Raw genomic sequence first — 17,854 nt, 5'->3', positions numbered from 1 at the left:
CAAAGACCTGTAAAGATTAAAACCAGCACCTTGAGTTGCGTCTGAAACTAACCAGCACAGTTTTCACAGAATTGGACAGCTTTTGGTTATTTTTTTATTTATTAATTACATTTCTATACCGCCCAATAGCCGGAGCTCTCTGGGTGGTTCACAAAAATTTAAAACATTCAAAGTATAAAACAACAGTATAAAACCATAATATAAAATACAATATAAAAGCTCAACCAGATAAAAACAGCAGCAATTCAAAATTACAAATTTAAAACACCAAGTTAAAATGTATTTATAGACTGTTAAAATGCTGGGAGAATAAAAAGGTCTTCACCTGGCGTCTAAAAGCATATAATGTAGGTGCCAAGCGAACCTCCTTAGGGAGCTCATTCCACAGCCGGGGTGCCACAGCAGAGAAGGCCCTCCTCTTGGTAGCCACCTTCCTCACTTCCTTTGGCAGGGGCTCACGGAGAAGGACCCCTGAGGATGACCTTAGGGTCCAGGCAGGTACATACGGGAGGAGGCGTTCCTTCAGATAGCCTGGCCCCAAGCCGTTTAGGGCTTTAAATGTTAATACCAGCACTTTGAATTGGGCCCAGACCTGGATTGGCAGCCAATGAAGCTGGAAAAGGACTGGCGTAATGTGGTCTCGTCAGCCAGTCCCTGTTAGTAAGCGTGCTGCCCTGTTTTGTACCAGTTGAAGTTTCCGGACCGTTTTCAAAGGCAGCCCCACGTATAACGCATTGCGGTAATCCAAACGAGAGGTTATCAGAGCATGGATAACTGTAGCTAAGCTATTATTGAGGGAAGCAATGCAGTATGGTCACACGTCCTGCACTTTACTGCTTACTTGCACTGCCAATTGCTATGTCACCTGAACCTGGTGTGATGGGGGTGGTTCCTTACCCACCCCACAATCCCTACTGCAAGCCATGGGTTGTAGCGTGGGTAAGAAGCCACCCCTGCTGTGTGCCAAGTTTGGGCAACATGGCAACCTGCAATGCAGCGTGGGTAATAAGGAAAATGTCGGTCAGGCGAGGGCGGGGGAAACAACCCATACTGCACTGCTTCCCCCGCTGATCATCCAAACCCTGTCTTAGAGTCATATGCTCCTACACCCTTCCAGAGACAGGTAGCGGTGATGCTGGCTGCAGTTGCTACCTGTACATTCCAGGTGCGCCATCGGGTCTCGGAATGCTCCAGGCTACAAACCTGTTCCAGTGTGCTAATAGCAAATGCCGTTCGCTATCCTACAGCATTTGGCCTCCCCACAGTATCACCTCATCTGGGTTCAACTTCATCTACACAATTCCTTCTACAAAATCTATACACGTTTTGTTCTCTATATATGGTACTGAGATGTAATTCTGGGTTTTTTGGTGGAACCCTATTTATTCATTTATTTATTTATTATTGCATTTATATCCCGCCTTTTTTCCTGCAGGGAACCCAAGGCGGCATACATAATCTTCCTCCCCTCCACTTTATCCTCACAACAACAACCCTATGAGGTAGGTTGGCTGAGAATCTGTGACTGGCCCAAAGTCACCCAGTGGGTTTCCATGGCCGAGTGGGGACTAGAACCCGGATCTCCCGACTCACAGTCTGACACTGTTGCCACTACACCACACTGGCCATGCAACATCATTGCAAGCCAGTTGCCCAGACACCTCCTCTCATCTCGCTGTGTGTCCACCCTTCTCGTCTTGCTTTTGGAGATTTTCTCTTGCCATGTCCACTATCCAGATCCTTTCCCTGCCTGCATTGCATATCCCTGCAGATGGAAAGCTATAGTTTCTTAACGGAGGATTGTTAAATCTGTTAGTGATGAATAGGCTATGCATGTCTTCCTGGGGTACAGTTGCCTCATTACAGTATGTCAGGCATAGGCAATCTGGTGCCAGCCAGCATGGCAAATGGTCAGAATAGTGCATAACAGATACAATTACTTTGAGAATAATTAGGTTATAATATTGGACCCCTCTGTGCAACATCTACAGCAGGAGGAGGCAATCTAGTGCTCTCCAGATATTTTGACTACAGTTTCCATAATTTCTGACGATTTGGGGTGTTGATTATTATTTCCATCGCAGACGTTGGTTATTTCCATAGTTCTGTTTTCTTCTGTCTTTAGTTATACATATGTGTAACTATGTGCATGCCAAATATGTATATTAGCGAATCGTCTATTCGTTCTTTGCTGTAGTCTGTTAGACTGTCTGGTAGAACTTGATTTGCATGCTGATTGTTGTTCAACAGGATGGCAGGAATTCCAGGAAAAGTTTTGGAACAAAGCATCCATGTAGCCTGGGTTTGCATTACAAGTATGCACTCACCACAGGATTTAGTTTGGATCCCAGTTCAGGAAAAAAGCTCAATTTGGCCAGGACTGATTCGGAAGCCAAATGCTTCCACTGATGTCCAATGACAAATCCTGAATTGGAAATCCAGGTATTTGTATGTCGCATTGACTATTATTGGAAAAAAACACAAATGACTGTAACTTTTTTCCTTTTGTCATAATTGGATGAACTGTGTAGGCTTAATAGCTCCTTATGTGGGGATTATGCCTGCCAAATAGGTGCAGGGATTTTTGTGCTTCCTGCCTTTAAGGTTTTTTGTGTTTTTTTTTAAAAGGGAGCTGCCAATAACTTTTTTATTTCTTGGCAGAGTTGGATGAAATTTGCAGGGATAGTTGTGCCTTCTGAAGGAATCAAGCCTGTCAAGTTTGAGATGTGTGGGGAGGGGTTGGCCAAGAGCAGCCTTTATTTTTTCTGAGTTTCCTCCATGGATTTTTTTGGCAATTTGTATGCAAATAGTATATGTCGTAGAGGTGTCTCCAGGCAATAAACTTGCAAAAGTTCTGATAGACTAGGGGAAGGAAAGAAAGGAACCTCTCGTGCAAGCACTTGAGTCATTGCTGACTCCTAGAGGGACGCCTGCTTTCGCTGATGTTTTCTTGGCAGGCCTTATAGCGGGGTGATTTGCCATTGCCTTCCCCAGTCGCGGTTACCTTTTCCCCAGCTAACCGGCTACTCATTTTACCAACCTCGGAAGGCTGAGTCAACCTGAGCCGGCTGCCTGAGAACCAGCTTCCACTGGGATCGAACTCAGGCCATGGGGAGAGTTTTGGCTGCAGTAATTGCCGCTTTCCACTCTGCGTCACACGAGGCTCTTTTCCACACGACGCCCCACTAGGGAGTTAGAATAAATGAAAACCACTTTAAAGCTTTTTTGTTTTCTACTTCGTTGGTACCAAAATCACAGAGACCTGGTTTGCATGATCACCGTAGCCCATCATAGCTTATTAGCCACAGTAGAACTGATCCACTGTAGTGGGTGTAGTGCCTGTGGGTGCCAAGTTGCCAGTCCAAGCCCCCACGGTTATGGCTTCCCATGTCATCCAAATCTAGTGAGGGTGTCTTGTTGACGGGTGGGTAACAAACCACCCAACAACCCTATAACAGGCCATGGTTTCTGGGTGGTTTCTTAACCACCCCAACAAGCCAACCTCACAGAGTTCAGGTGATATGAGAAGCCATTTCTGGCAAAGGTAATTATGCAAATCAACCAGCATGTGATTGGAACATACAGGGTGGTTAACAAGCCACAGTAGCTTGTTAACCACCCTATGATCATGCAAACCAAGTCAGAGAGTGCAATAAGACAGAGATTTGGAGCATACAGAGACAGAAGGACTTGAATATCCAACACTTTCCAATCAGTCACTCTCCCAGGTCCCAGAAGACTTCACCAAAACTCTTTTAACATTCCTGCTCTTGGGAGAGAGAGAGCTAGCAAACAGCACTTAACAGTGGATCAGTTCTGCAATATATTACTTCAGCATCCCTCCCCGACAGCTCTGAGATTGGAGAGCCTTGGTAAAACCACTGGCTCAGTTCACACAACACTTTTCTCTATGCAGTGTGAAAACTCCACTCAACGTTGGAGTTTTTAGGAGGTACTCACTACACAACATGTTCCAACTCCACCGTTGTGTGAATGTGGGCTCCCTTGGAGTAGAGTAAAACTCAACGCAGTGATTGATTGACAGTTCCTCTGCCCTCTCTCTTCCCCCAGTGCTTCCGATGATATCCCATCAGTTATTGCTGTGAAAAAACAATCTCGTCAGTTCTCCTAGTGAAGCACTTTCTCCTTTGGCCACTCTAGCCAGGGAACTCTCTAGCCAGTTCGGAAACTCCACTCAGTGCAGCAGGAAACTCTACTGAGCCCTCCAGACAACACTTAATGCAACAGGAACTCTACTCGTCGTAGCGTGAATATTCAGGGGTGGAGTTTTCCCTCCAGACAACACATTTCTCAACTGTGGTGTAACAACTCCACTGTGGAGTTCTAAAACCACTGTTGAGAAATGTGTTGTCTGAACTGAGCCACTGTGATTAGAAGCTAGAGTTGCCAATCTTAAAATTATAGCATCTCTTCTCTCAGCCCTGGTGTTATCCTTAAATAGCGAGCTTGTTGAGAAATGTGTCAGTTTTTGGAGACACACTGTCCTGAATCGCTAACAAATCGTCGCATGTTCAAATTTGGATTTAGTCCACTTTGGAGGAGCCATGCTTCAATTCGGACTTCTCCTGAATCAGCTTGATTTTGTTCTGAATCAGACCCCTAATTTCCATTGTCAACCAGTTCTTGATGGGGTTACACTCCCCCTGAAAGACTGTGTTCGCAGCTTGGGGTGCTTCTGGATCCATCGCTCCAAATGACAGCCCAGATAGATGCGACGGCCAGGAGTGCCTACTATCAGCTTGAGCTGATACGCCAGCAGCATCCTTTCCTAGAGTTGGAAGACCGCAGGCAAGAAAAACAGTAGTGCACGTGCTGGGAACTTCGAGGCTCAACTTCTACAGTGCACTCTGCAGTGCCCTCTCCTGTGTGCCTAGTAACGAAAATTCAACTAGTTCAAAATATGGCAGCCAGGCTGGTCACCAGTACACCTAGGGGTGGCCATATTACACCAATTTTATAATCACTTCACTGACTGCCAATTAGTTTCCGGGGAAAGTATAAAGAGTTGGGTATTACCTTTAAAGCCCTACATGGTTTGGGTCCAGGCTACCTGCGGGATCACCTTCTCCCACACAATCCGCCGCACACACTCAGGTCCTCTGGGAAGAATTTACTTCAGTCAGTGAAAACTAGGCTGACAACCATTACCCAGAGGACCTTCTCTTCTGCTGCTCCCAGACTGTGGAATTATTATTATTATTATTATTATTATTATTTTAAAAATCCCAAATAGAAGAGGAACCTCCCACTCATCCCTCACAGGAATCCAACTATTGTCACTTATGACTCAATGTTTTCCCCATATTGTGCTGTCATAAAATCAATTTTGGAACCTTTCCCAGGTCTGGGCTTCTGAGTGTCTATGGCATATTTGGTACCCTTATAATTAGCAGCCTTTCTGTCAAATGTGACAGTTGCCAGATACTGACCAAACGTGAGAGATTCTGTCTCCTGTACTGAAATTCTAAGAAGAGTTTTTCTTTCTTACAAATCAAGACTGGACAGAATTCCTTTTTGGAACAGTTTGCAATTATCTCTGTTTCTGTGCTGCAAGACCTTAGCTCCTGTCTGAGGGACTGTGGATCAGATATCTTTAAGAAGCTAAAACTCAAAATGGTTAAAGTAATAAACATTTGCATCCTGTGCTCATTTAGCGCGCATGTAATTTTTTGGCTCCTCTTTTTCTTCCTGTGCTGCTCTTTTGCTTCGTCTAAAGATTATTGTTGGTAAAGTGGACAAATTGATTGCTTGAAATGAGGATAAATGGATTGCTTAAAGTGGCAGGCTAGGACGCTTAATCACTAGGAAATTTACGTGGCTAGGCACTATGGCCTGCTATTTCACATAGCAAATTTGAGTGAGAAACTATTTCTTGTGGTGTCTGTCCAGATATTTAAAGGAGAGTTGGTACCGCTTTAATGAGGCTTACCTGTGCAGAACCCAGAAATGGAGCCTTATTGTAATGTACCTGCTTACAATGCAGGCCTTAGGCAAATTATGTGAAGTCAATTTTTTAAATGTTCATTTTCTGTAGAACAGTAAGAAATCTTGTTTAAATTTATCTTGTTAAAGTTTTGTTAAAATCCTTTTAACAAAATTAAAATTTTTAAATTAACAAAATTGAAATTTTGTTAAAAATGTTAACAAGAAATCTTGTTAAAATTTATTTAACTTCTAAATCTGCTTTGAGTATGTGTTCATGTAGAAAAGTGGGGCATAAATTTAAAGCTAATCCCTGGTGTAGAGCTACTGGCAAAAAAAATTGTCTGGAAGTTAACTGAGAAAGCATTATCTCTTCTTTCATTTCACCCTCCTATTTCTTTATCATTTGGAACTCACTGTGGACTTACTCCCAAGTACAAGACTGCCATAGATGACCTTTGATGTATTGGTGAATGCTTCATCAGCACTGCTTGTATCTTACATCATGTGTAGTTTGAAGGATGTTACTCCTTTTTCCTGCAGTGCAAAGTAAAGACTCTGTCTTACAGCTCTTTTAGAGGCATTCTAGCTGAACACTTTGGGTGCAGCAGCATGTACTGGATTAATTCTTCAAACAACTGATTTCTAAATTTATCAAAGGTCTGGAGAGTAATCTTCTGGTGAGTATGTATTCTGCTTTTCTCTGATCCTTTTGTGTGTGTATCTACTGAAGAAAAGATTGGATTTTCCCCCCAGTGAATTTCCTGTCTGTGTGACCAGGCAAGAAAATGTTGAAACACTATTTGCAGTTTCAAAAGGCAGATGTTTGGTAAAGTGATTTTTGAAACGACTAGATTTCTGTTCTTGGTTTGCTTTCAGAATTTTTTTCAGTTGAAAAGGAAGGTGTAACGTTTATACTTCACTTTTCCATAATTTAGGTTTTCATAATGGCTTACACTGATAGATCTTCCACCCTTTCCTGTGCCTGGTGTCTACTAGTTGTCTTGGTCTCCGTGGTGAGACAAAGAGTAAGCACTCCCAGGAAACACCTACTTTCTGCCAGACCAAATGCAAATAACAATATTGAGTTCAGGAGCAAATAACAATGTTCAGTTCAGGAGGTCAGGGCTGTTCCACAAAGTTCCACACAGTTGGCTTGATGGCATTTGGAATCCTTGCATATTTCTGAATGCAGACCTTGCTTGTTAAGTCCCTTGTAACTAAAAATGAATACTGCGGCCACCAGGTTCAGCAGCATACTTGCTTCCTTTGCTTATATTTTAGCCTTGTGTACTCAAGATGGCATACCTTTGAGAATATGCTAAGGCTGGTGGGAGAACCGAAGTGTACTGGAAGGTCCCTGCCCTTGGGAGGATGAGGGGGGCGGTATGAGCATCTCTCTCCTCTGTTGGTAGTGCAGAGCCATGGGGTAGAGGTTGTTTGGGTGGGAATGGCTTAAAAAGGGGGTTAGGTAAATTCCTGGAGGAGAAGGCTATCAATGGCTACTAGTCCTGCTAGCTATATGCTACATCCAGTAGCAGAGGCAGTATGCCTACGAACACCAGTTACTGGGGAACATGGGTGGGAGGGTGCTGTTGCACTCATGTCCTGTTTGTGGGTTTCTGGTCAACAGCTGATTGGCCACTATGTGAGCAGAAAGCTGGGCTAGATGAACCCTTGGTCTGAACCCCATGCATGCTCTGATCCCCATGGCTCATCTTACATTCTTTTGAGTCTGTTTGGGAAGCCAGAACAGTAGGCGCAACAGAAGGTCAGTTTGACCAATAGTTCCCATGCCCAGAAGGAACCCCCAGGTAGAGATCTTATCCCTCTCTCATTGTGGGGAAGCTGGGTGAAGACTCTCTGTGTTTTTAATGTACTTGCCTCATGTGGTCCACTTTTCAGTGAAGTCAAGTATTGGAATGAGCTGGGTTTAACAACTGAGTGGCGTATCAACCATTTGCTTATGACAAGTAAAAAATTAGGAACCTAGAAAGCTGCCTTATGCCAAGTCAGACTGTTGGTCCAACTAGCCTAGCTGTGGGTCACCAGGGTTTCAGACAGGAATTTTTCCAGCCCTACCAAGAGATGCCATGTCTTGAACCTGGGGCCTTCCACATGCAAACCACGTGCTCTGCCACTGAGCTAGGGTCTCTCCTGAGACTCCCAGACAAGGAAAGATTCTTTAAATTAAATTGACAAAAGATGTATTTCTATACTTCTTTGTAAAGCTGCAGAAAATTGGCATTTGGCTACAATAGCAATATCATTTTTTGATAGGGTAACCTGCCTTGTGGACTGTGGGACGCTGTGGCCGTCATATATCTTGACTTCAGCAAAGCTTTTGACAAAGTACCACATGACATTCTGATTAACAAACTAGCTAAAAGTGGGCTAGATGGAACAACTATTAGGTGGATCCACAGCTGGCTACAGAATCGGACTCAAAGAGTACTTATCAATGGAACCTTCTCAAACTGGGGAGAGGCAACGAGTGGGGTGCCGCAGGGCTCAGTCCTGGGCCCAGTGCTCTCCAGAATTTTTATTAATGATTTGACCGAGGAGGTGCAGGGAACGCTGATCAAATTTGCAGATGACACAAAAGTGGGTGGGATAGCTAATACCCTGGAAGACAGAAACAAACTTCAAAGTGATCTTGATAGGCTGGAGTGCTGGGCTGAAAACAACAGAATGAAATTTAATAGGGATAAATGCCAAGTTCTACATTTAGGGAATAGAAACCAAATGCACAGTTACAAGATGGGGGACACTTGGCTTAGCAATACTACAAACGAGAAGGAACTTGGAATTGTTGTAGATCACAAGCTGAATATGAGCCAACAGTGCGATATGGCTGCAAGAAAGGCAAATGCTATTTTGGGCTGCATTAATAGAAGTATAGCTTCCAAATCACGTGAGGTACTGGTTCCTCTCTATTCGGCCCTGGTTAGGCCTCATCTAGAGTATTGCGTCCAGTTCTGGGCTCCACAATTCAAGAAGGACGCAGACAAGCTGGAGCGTGTTCAGAAGAGGGCAACCAGTATGATCAGAGGTCTAGAAACAAAGCCCTATGAAGAGAGACTGAAAGAACTGGGCATGTTTAGCCTGGAGAAGAGAAGATTGAGGGGAGACATGATAGCACTCTTCAAATACTTGAAAGGTTGTCACACAGAGGAGGGCCAGGATCTCTTCTCGATCCTCCCAGAGTGCAGGACATGGAATAACGGGCTCAAGTTAAAGGAAGCCAGATTCCGGCTGGACATCAGGAAAAACTTCCTAACTGTTAGAGCAGTGTGACGGTGGAATCAGTTACCACGGAGGTTGTGGGCTCTCCCACACTAAAGGCATTCAAGAGGCAGCTGGACAACCATCTGTCAGGGATGCTTTAGGGTGGATTCCTGCATTGAGCAGGGGGTTGGACTCGATGGCCTTGTAGGCCCCTTCCAACTCTGCTATTTTATGATTCTATGAAATTTTGGGTTTCTGCCAAGTATGCAGAGATTTTCTTGTGTGGTGTTAGTTCTGCATAAGGATTGGCATGGACCATTTGGCATTGCTATTACAGGGTATGATAACATCTTTTTTTTAATGTTCTAGAGCCTTTTAGATAATGGTGGTGGTTTAAATAAAACATGTACACATTTTAATATCTTTTAATCACAAAGATGAAGGCGTCTTATGTTTATTTATTATTTATTTATTTAAAACATTTATATCCCGCCCTATGTCATTAAGAACTCAGGGTGGCATACAGATAAAAGCATACAATATAAAACAGTAAATATACACAGCTAAAAACAAATTAAACCATGAACTAAGTTAAAACAATATATAATTTAAAAGCAGTAAAACAGTTAAAACAATGTTTTAACTGTTGAATTTTTTGAGCCAGTTCATCCACTTTACACGTATATAGAAAAAGTGAATTGAAGCGACATTATTATTATTATTATTATTATTATTATTATTATTATTATTATTTATTGCATTTTTATACCATCCAATAGCCGAAGCTTCCTGGGCATTTCACAAAAACTAAAACAATTCAAAGTATAAAACAAACAGTATAAAAACATGATATAAAATACACATTAAAACGGATTAAAACATACCATACATGATTAAAACATCCTAAAAACATTCTAAAATTCCACTGGGTAGGCCTGCCAGAATAGATCAGTCTTTATTGCTTTTTTAAATTCTAAAAGACTGTCAAGTTGACGAATCTCCGGCAGGCCATTCCACAGTCTGGGAGCAGCGAAAGAAAAGGTCCTCTGGGTAACAGTTGTTAATCTAGTTTTTGCTAGCTGAAGTGGATTCTTCCCAGAGGACCTGAGTGTGTGGGGCGGATTGTACGGGAGAAGGCGATCCCGCAGGTAGCCTGGACCCAAACCATGTAGGGCTTTAAAGGTAATAACCAACACTTTGGAATGCTAGTTTGCCAATATGGGGCAGAGAGGTACAGGGGAGAGGATTTTTTTTCTTGGGTGGTTGGTTTGATTTTCTTTTCTTTTTAGGGCTGTTAAATAGATGGCCAAATATGGAATGTATGGTCATGTGCTGTTCTGTCCGTCTATGGAGGGCGGTTCATGTATTTGTTTGCTATAGCTCTAATATCTAACTATCATGCAGTTGTACGTGTAGGACATGTATCACTCTCCTAAGTATAGTGGCCTTGATCCAATGAAGTGATAGTACTGCAGAAGGCTCCTTTCACCTGTTTCTAATACGGTTAGTCCTTCCTAGGTAGACAGTACTGGTCACCGTTTGGGCAGAAGGAAAGCAAAAGGTCCTAGTCTGGTGTTCGTTTACTTCACGTATGTGAGGTAGTGTGTGTCAGTAGTATACCAGGCATTAATGCATACACTAAGTGATGTTACATATGCACTACTTCGGAATTGAGGTCATTGTTGATTCTTCTTGGTGGTCTCCGGGCATCACACATATCGGGTTTGTGCCTTTGCAGAGTCTTCATTTCTGGAAACTTCTATAGATGAGGGGTTTTAAGCGGGAACCCTTCCCCACCACCACCTACGGCGCATGTTCTAAAGTTTTCCCACCTATTCCCTCAGTTGTCTTTGTCTGCCATTTTGACAACCTCATTTGGGAGTTTCTTGCATAATTCTGACAGAAAATTTTTAATCAAGGTATCTTCTTCCTTCTTCCTTCCTTCCTTCCTTCCTTCCTTGTTATTTCTCTTCTATTTGTTTTATTTACTTTGCTTTGGTTTTTGCAATCTCTCAATCGCCCAAAGGTGTGCGTGGCTCTCAGGGCCCCTTTCAGAAAGCATACAAAGATTCAAGACAAATCATAGAATCATAGAATCATAGAATAGCAGAGTTGGAAGGGGCCTACAAGGCCATCGAGTCCAACCCCCTGCTCAATGCAGGAATCCACCCTAAAGCATCCCTGACAGATGGTTGTCCAGCTGCCTCTTGAATGCCTCTAGTGTGGGAGAGCCCACAACCTCCCTAGGTAGCTGATTCCACAGCGCATTTAACTATGCGCTGTGTGAAGAAGTACTTCCTTCCATAAAAGGAAGTACTTCTTCACACAGCGCATAGTTAAATTATGGGATTAACTACCACCAAATGTAGTGATGGCCACCAATTTGGGTGGCTTTAAAAGAAAGGGGGTTGGATAAATTCCTGGAGGCGAAGGCGATCAATGGCTACTAGCCCTGATTCATATGTGCTGTACCACTTGCTGGGGAACATGAATGGGAGGGTACTGTTGCACCTTGTCCTGGTTTGTTGGTCCCTAGTTGACAGCTTGTTTGCCGCTGTGTGAATAGAGTATTGGTCTAGATGGACTCTTTGTCTGACCCAACATGGCTGTTCTTATGTGGTAATAAATTGCCACCATCGGAGAACCACTCCCTTTGTCTCCTCTGTTCAGGAGAGGGCACGTCATGGAGTCCTGACAGTTTTGTCAGGCCTTCTCCTAGCAAACATGATGTATCTGAATGGACAGACATAAAGCCATTCTGTGTAGCAGACCTCTCCAAGCAGTGGATCAGCTAATGTAGTAGCTTCAGTCAGTTCTTCCCAATACTAATACGGGAAAAGGATCCCGTGAAACAGCTATGTTAGGGGTGAGCAGTCAGCCAGATCAGCCTTCTACACTGGGCAGATCTCTCACGCTTTCATAAGCAAAAAAAAGTTGACAAAAAAGGCTAAGGCTGCAAAGCACTCCACGCCATCCTCTGCAGATGATAAAAAGAAAAAGAGGAGAAAGTCTGTTAATAGATCTGAGACACGGGAAGGAGGGATAGCCCAAGGCAGCCCCGAAACCCAACTCCTCACCAGTTGCCTCCAAGGCTGATAAGCCAATAGCAGTAAGCTCCTCAGGATCGGAACCCCCCCCCCCAATGCCAAGGGTTATTCTTCCACCAGTACCATTATTGCAACCACTGGGTCTTACAGCAAGACAGGTAATGACATTTGAGTACAGACAGCTTACTTCAATATCAGAAGGGAAAGTTCAAGATATGCCACCAATTCCTGCAAAACCTGAAGACACAGTCACTAGGAGAGATCACCTACGGGACTGTCCTGATTCTATGTTCTCTGCACCTTCTGTGAGAGACTATTACCCACGTGAGAGGTCCAGGGAGAGATCCTGCTCACCTTTAAATTGGGACAGACGCTCTGAGTGGGGACAACCTTATTATAGGCTCAGATATTGGGATATAGATTCCTAGAGTCCTTACTATTGTGACAGGCACTGGCACGGATCTCCATTGATTCATCGTTTACTTTGCTCTTCAGCAACGATCTCAAGCCACCAGTTGATCTAGATCCTGGTGTCTGACAACCACCTCCTATATGCTTGGACCCTGCATTGAATCTGAAGCAGGTTCCAACACAGGTACAGGAGCAGCTCCAATCAGTGCAGCAGTTAGAGCCATTACCTGTGTCAGTCGTTGAAGATTTTGCAACAGCCTATCCAAGATCCACTTCCTCAATTATCAGTCAATACCCAAGTGAGACCACAAGAGTCACCATTGCTAAGGACAGACGACTGCTGTTCTGATTCAACATCAACATCAATTCCTTTGTCTGATGCAGACATAGCTTCACAGGATGCTATTTCGCTATCTGAAGACCTTGGTCAGTTTGCAGACCAAGTATGAAAGATGGCACAAGCGCTGGGTATTACAGTCCAATAATCTGCATCTTGCTGTATAACATCCTGTCTTCTTAGCTCTCTGGGCGGTTCAGATTCAAATTTGATATCGATACCAAGGATGGATTTCCTCGATTCTGAGGTCACAATGTCAGTTTCATGGAACTGAGGAAACAGGCGGGAACCTGTTAGGACATGCACAGCATTCAAGTCAGGAAGGGAAGGGTTCCTGCCTAAAATGTCTTAGCTGTAGAAATTTCCCGAAACGAGACTCCATGCAGGCACAGAACCCATATCTGCAAATGCACAGATGACCACTTGAAAAATTAGTTACAGGTAAGAAACCTGTCTTTATTCTGCTGCATTGGAAGATGATCCTGTATTTCAGCTCTGCCATACTCCTTGCGAAGGTTAACTAGTCTTTTTCCCATAGTAGTAAGCCACTGTTAAAATGAGCCATAATTATCCTTGTAAAGGAAAAGCTGTTTCCAGTTATTGTATATTAATGATTAGATGTTATGGGCTTTAAAAGTTATTCTGTACAAAAAGTGCATTACCTCACCATTAAATAATGAACTATTAAGTCATCCAATTTCTTTGTTTTTATTTTTGTAATGAATTTTAATCATTGTCTTAATGAATTTTGTGTGCCCTGTGAATGAAGGTTGGTATTTAAATAATTTAAATAAATAAATAATGAGGTTCCCTGTCTTCAGCATTTTGTGCTGATGGTAATAGCGCCCTGCCTTTGTAAACCTGTTTCCACGTGTTGATAGACTTTTCTGGATTTTAGAAATGTTAGCAATTCTAAGAAGAGTAACCAGGTGATATAATAACCAATTTTGTTATTTCATCAAAAAGTAGTGTTTTAGTCTCCAAGTACATTTTAAATGGTTTCCTAGAAGAATGGTAATTTGATGCTCACTGGATCTTATTGTATTCTTACTCTTTAAAAAATCTGTTTTTTTTTTTTTTTTAGCAGGTAGAGAAAATGGAAGGCAACAGCCAACTTTGCATTCAACGTTGGTCTACGAGGCACGTAGCCAAATGGTTGAAGGAAGAAGGCTTTTGTGAGTATGTGGACGTTTTGTGTGATAAACACAGACTGGATGGGATGACACTATTGACCCTGACTGAATATGACTTGAGATCTCCACCTCTGGAAATCAAGATTCTAGGTGATATCAAAAGGCTCATGTTGTCAATACGGAAATTACAAAAGCATCATATTGAAGCTTTGGAAGAGCTCGGTTATAACAGTGACAGTCCCATTGGTTCACTGTCACCTGGGATCGGCTCTCTGCAAGGAACAAACTGGTTTTGTAACGGTGAAGTGCAACGGGATTGTGATGACTGCGAGCCTGTTGCTGACTTGAATGCTGAGCAGTATCAGTATGCAAATGGGAAAAACAAGCATTCTATGCGAAGACTGAACCCAGAGTACTGGAAGACGGCTTTGAGTTGTATATATGTTTTCATTGTGTTTGGCTTCACATCATTTGTCATGGTCATTGTGCATGAGCGAGTCCCCGACATGCAGACATATCCACCGCTGCCAGACATATTTCTAGACAGGTAAGTGCAACTACAACCTACATAGGAAAAAGTGTTAGCTCAGAATTATTCACCTGTTGATATCAGACTAGAGAGAATTTGATTTAACCCCAATTATTATTTTTTAATGAAAAGCACCTGCTGGAATCAGCCTAACTATCTTCAACCCGCCTTGGGGGAATTATTAATATTCGTTTTCTAGACCGTTTCTCACCTCTTTGTAAAAATAGCCAAGGCCATCAAAAGGAGAAATGTGTATCACAACATCTGCATTGCTGCTCCTCTCCCTAGAGTCAAAGGTGCATGGTAGATTTGACACCAGTTCTTCCAGCAATTAGGTATGTGCACTAAGTATCGCAAAGAGAGATTGAGGGTTAAGAAATTGAGTTAAAATTAGAATAGTTAAAACTGTAAACATTTTTTAGAGTTAAGATAGCAAAGTGACCTTCTTGAGTTTAATAAAAAATGTAAAAAACAGACAAAAAACAATGACCCTTGGAATGATTTTGAGTTGCATACTCCCACCCTACGCTGACTTGTGGCTCTATCCTCAAGGGCTGATTTCAAGCCTTAAACTTCCATAAGCATGAAAATTATTGGAAGTGAATTGGTTACATATGAGTCAGAAGTGCTGACAAAATTCTTGATTCCATGTATCTGTGAATGAAAAGGCTGTTGCATTGTCAACTTTATTCAGTCATGTTTTTGCTGTAAACTCCTGTGTCTATGAAAATATAACATCTGACCTGACTCATTGTCACCAAAGCCCTGCCGGAACAAAGATGTTCTTGTTGTTGTTGTTGTTATTATTATTATTATTAATTGCATTTTTATACTGCCCAATAGCCGAATCTCCCTGGGCGGTTCACAAAAACTAAAACAATTCAAAGTGTAAAACAAACAGTATAAAAACATGATATAAAATACACACTAAAACGAATTAAAACATACCATACATGATTAAAACATCCTAGAAACATCCTAAAAACATTCTAAAATTCCACTGGGTAGGCCTTCCGGAATCGATCAGTCTTTATTACTTTTTTAAATTCTAAAAGACTGTCAAGTTGACGAATCTCCTCCGGCAGGCCATTCCACAGTCTGGGAGCAGCGGAAGAAAAGGTCCTCTGGGTAACAGTTGTTAATCTAGTTTTTGCTAGCTGAAGTGGATTCTTCCCAGAAGACCTGAGTGTACGGGGCGGATTGTATGGGAGACGGTGATCCTGCAGATAGCCTGGACCCAAACTATGTAGGGCTTTAAAGGTAATAACCAACACTTTGTACTTTTTGCCTGCTTCCGAAAGCCCATCAAGGAGGGAGCCAGTCTAGCTTCCCCAGGAAGAGAGTCCCAAAGCACTGCTATTTACTGTTTTACTCTGTACAGCACCATGTACATTGATGGTGCTATATAAATAAATAAATAATAATAATAATAATAATAATAATAATAATAATGGAGCAGCCACCAAGAAGGCCCTCTCCCATGTTCCCACCAGGCATGCCTGTGAAGATGGTGGGACTGAAAGAAGGGCCTCCCCTGAACATCTCAGAGGATGGACAGGCTCATAAAGGAGAATACAGTCTTTCAGATAACCTGGGCCCGGGCCATATAGGGCTTTATAGGACATAACCAGCACTTTGAATTGTGCCCAGAAACAGACTGGAAGCCAGTGGAGCTGTTTTAACAGGGGAGTTAAATGCTATCATTAAGGCACTGGGAGGGATTTGGAGATGAGAGTTCCAAAAGAGTGTAAGCAGCCAGACAAGGCCAGAAGATTACAATAGTTGTCTCAGTGATTGGCCTTTGTCTTATTACCCTTTTAGTAATTCAGCAGTATGTGACTTTGGTTAAAGACTCAAGCCATTGTATTTTTGTGATAATGTTACAGTGTCTGCATTCTATTTCCAGGAGCATGGGTTGCTGACAGTGATTGCGAAACACTTTGAAAGCAAGGCTAAAATGTTAATACACAGACTTTGTAGGCCAACAAAAGCCCCTGTGATCATAATTTGCTAATAGTAGATGGGGTAACAAGAGGGCAATAACTAAATAGATCAGATGAGCCATTATCAGAGATTAGGCTATCAGTAGCTCAGAGTCTTTCGCTCTTAAATGTATTACTTGACTGGCTCTTCTTTGAAATGTTCGTACTTGTGCATGGAGGACATTTCTAGAGATACGTTAGCTGTTCTGTCTTGACATTTAAAAATGCCTAAGCCTTCTTTGGAATTAATATGTCGATCAGTCCTAATCATTGTAATTGTGGACAAGTAGTGAACACCCTGGCCTTATTCTGATTTGGAGAGAAACTTCAATTTCATCTACCCAATATCTCTTTAGTTCCATTTAGCTAGACATTTGTGTGCTGCTTCCTTGCTTACAGAGCAAGTTCCATGAATGATTTATTTTTAGAGAGCTACCTGCCCTTTGTAAGTTATCCAAATGTTGTTGGCAAACATGCCTTAAGAAACTGGACAGCTCTTGCATCTTTTCTGACTTAATTTTGATGCGTACTATTGTCACCCTCGAAGTATCAGGTTCCCAGTCTAAGGTCTGTCATAAATTCAGCTTTGTTACTGGAGGCCTAGATGCTACCATATTTCTTCGATTCTAAGACGCACACTAATTTCAGTACCACCAACAGAAAAAAAAAGCTTTGATTCTAAGAAATAATAAATGCACCTGCAATTCTAAGACACACCCCGTTTTTAGAGATGTTTATATGGAAAAAAAGCGTGTCTTAGAATCAAAGAAATACGGTATATGTATGTAGCACAGAGCACCTTTAAGCAACTGAAGCCTAGCGTGCCAGCTGCAGCCTCTCCTAGGCAGTGCTCCGGTAACCTGTGCTCTGGTAACCTCTTGCTGAGGGTGGGGTTTTGAACATGAAGGACAAGAATGGAACAGGCTAGTTTGCCTATCGCGAGAGCCTTGGTTGTTTGTGTTTTTTAACCCTGTTTTTTGGGGAACAAGCAAGTGCATTGGTGCTCCATCTCTAGCTTCTTGGAGAAAGACAAGCCGGAGCTTCTGGTTCACATGTCACAGCAAACAATAGAGGGAAAGAATGTACCTGGGTTGTTTAACCATTTCTGCTTGTAGCGACAGCTATTATGCTGTTTGCACCAGCACACCGCTTCTTTTACAACAACCCAGGGTTGTTCTAAAACCCTGGATTGTTGTGATGTGCAAACTGAGCCATTATATAGAAACCACACTGCAAAAAACCCA

General features: G+C 42.5%; 1 protein-coding gene across 1 annotated transcript in view; it reads left to right on the top strand.

Moving 5' to 3' along the window:
* The window catches only part of SAMD8 (sterile alpha motif domain containing 8), a 35,722-nt gene that overhangs the window by 7,060 nt on the left and 10,808 nt on the right, over positions 1-17,854 (top strand). Inside the window, exon 2 of the mRNA XM_063133188.1 lies at positions 14,051-14,646. Within this exon, the coding sequence (XP_062989258.1) occupies positions 14,063-14,646 (584 nt within the window). The 5' untranslated portion in view covers positions 14,051-14,062. The remainder of the gene's footprint in view (positions 1-14,050; positions 14,647-17,854) is intronic.

The sequence above is a fragment of the Elgaria multicarinata genome, chromosome 8, assembly GCF_023053635.1.
Source record: "Elgaria multicarinata webbii isolate HBS135686 ecotype San Diego chromosome 8, rElgMul1.1.pri, whole genome shotgun sequence".
In the NCBI taxonomy this organism is placed as follows: domain Eukaryota; kingdom Metazoa; phylum Chordata; class Lepidosauria; order Squamata; family Anguidae; genus Elgaria; species Elgaria multicarinata.
Note: the sequence above shows the minus strand (reverse complement) of the source record. Positions and strands in the feature narration are given on the sequence as shown.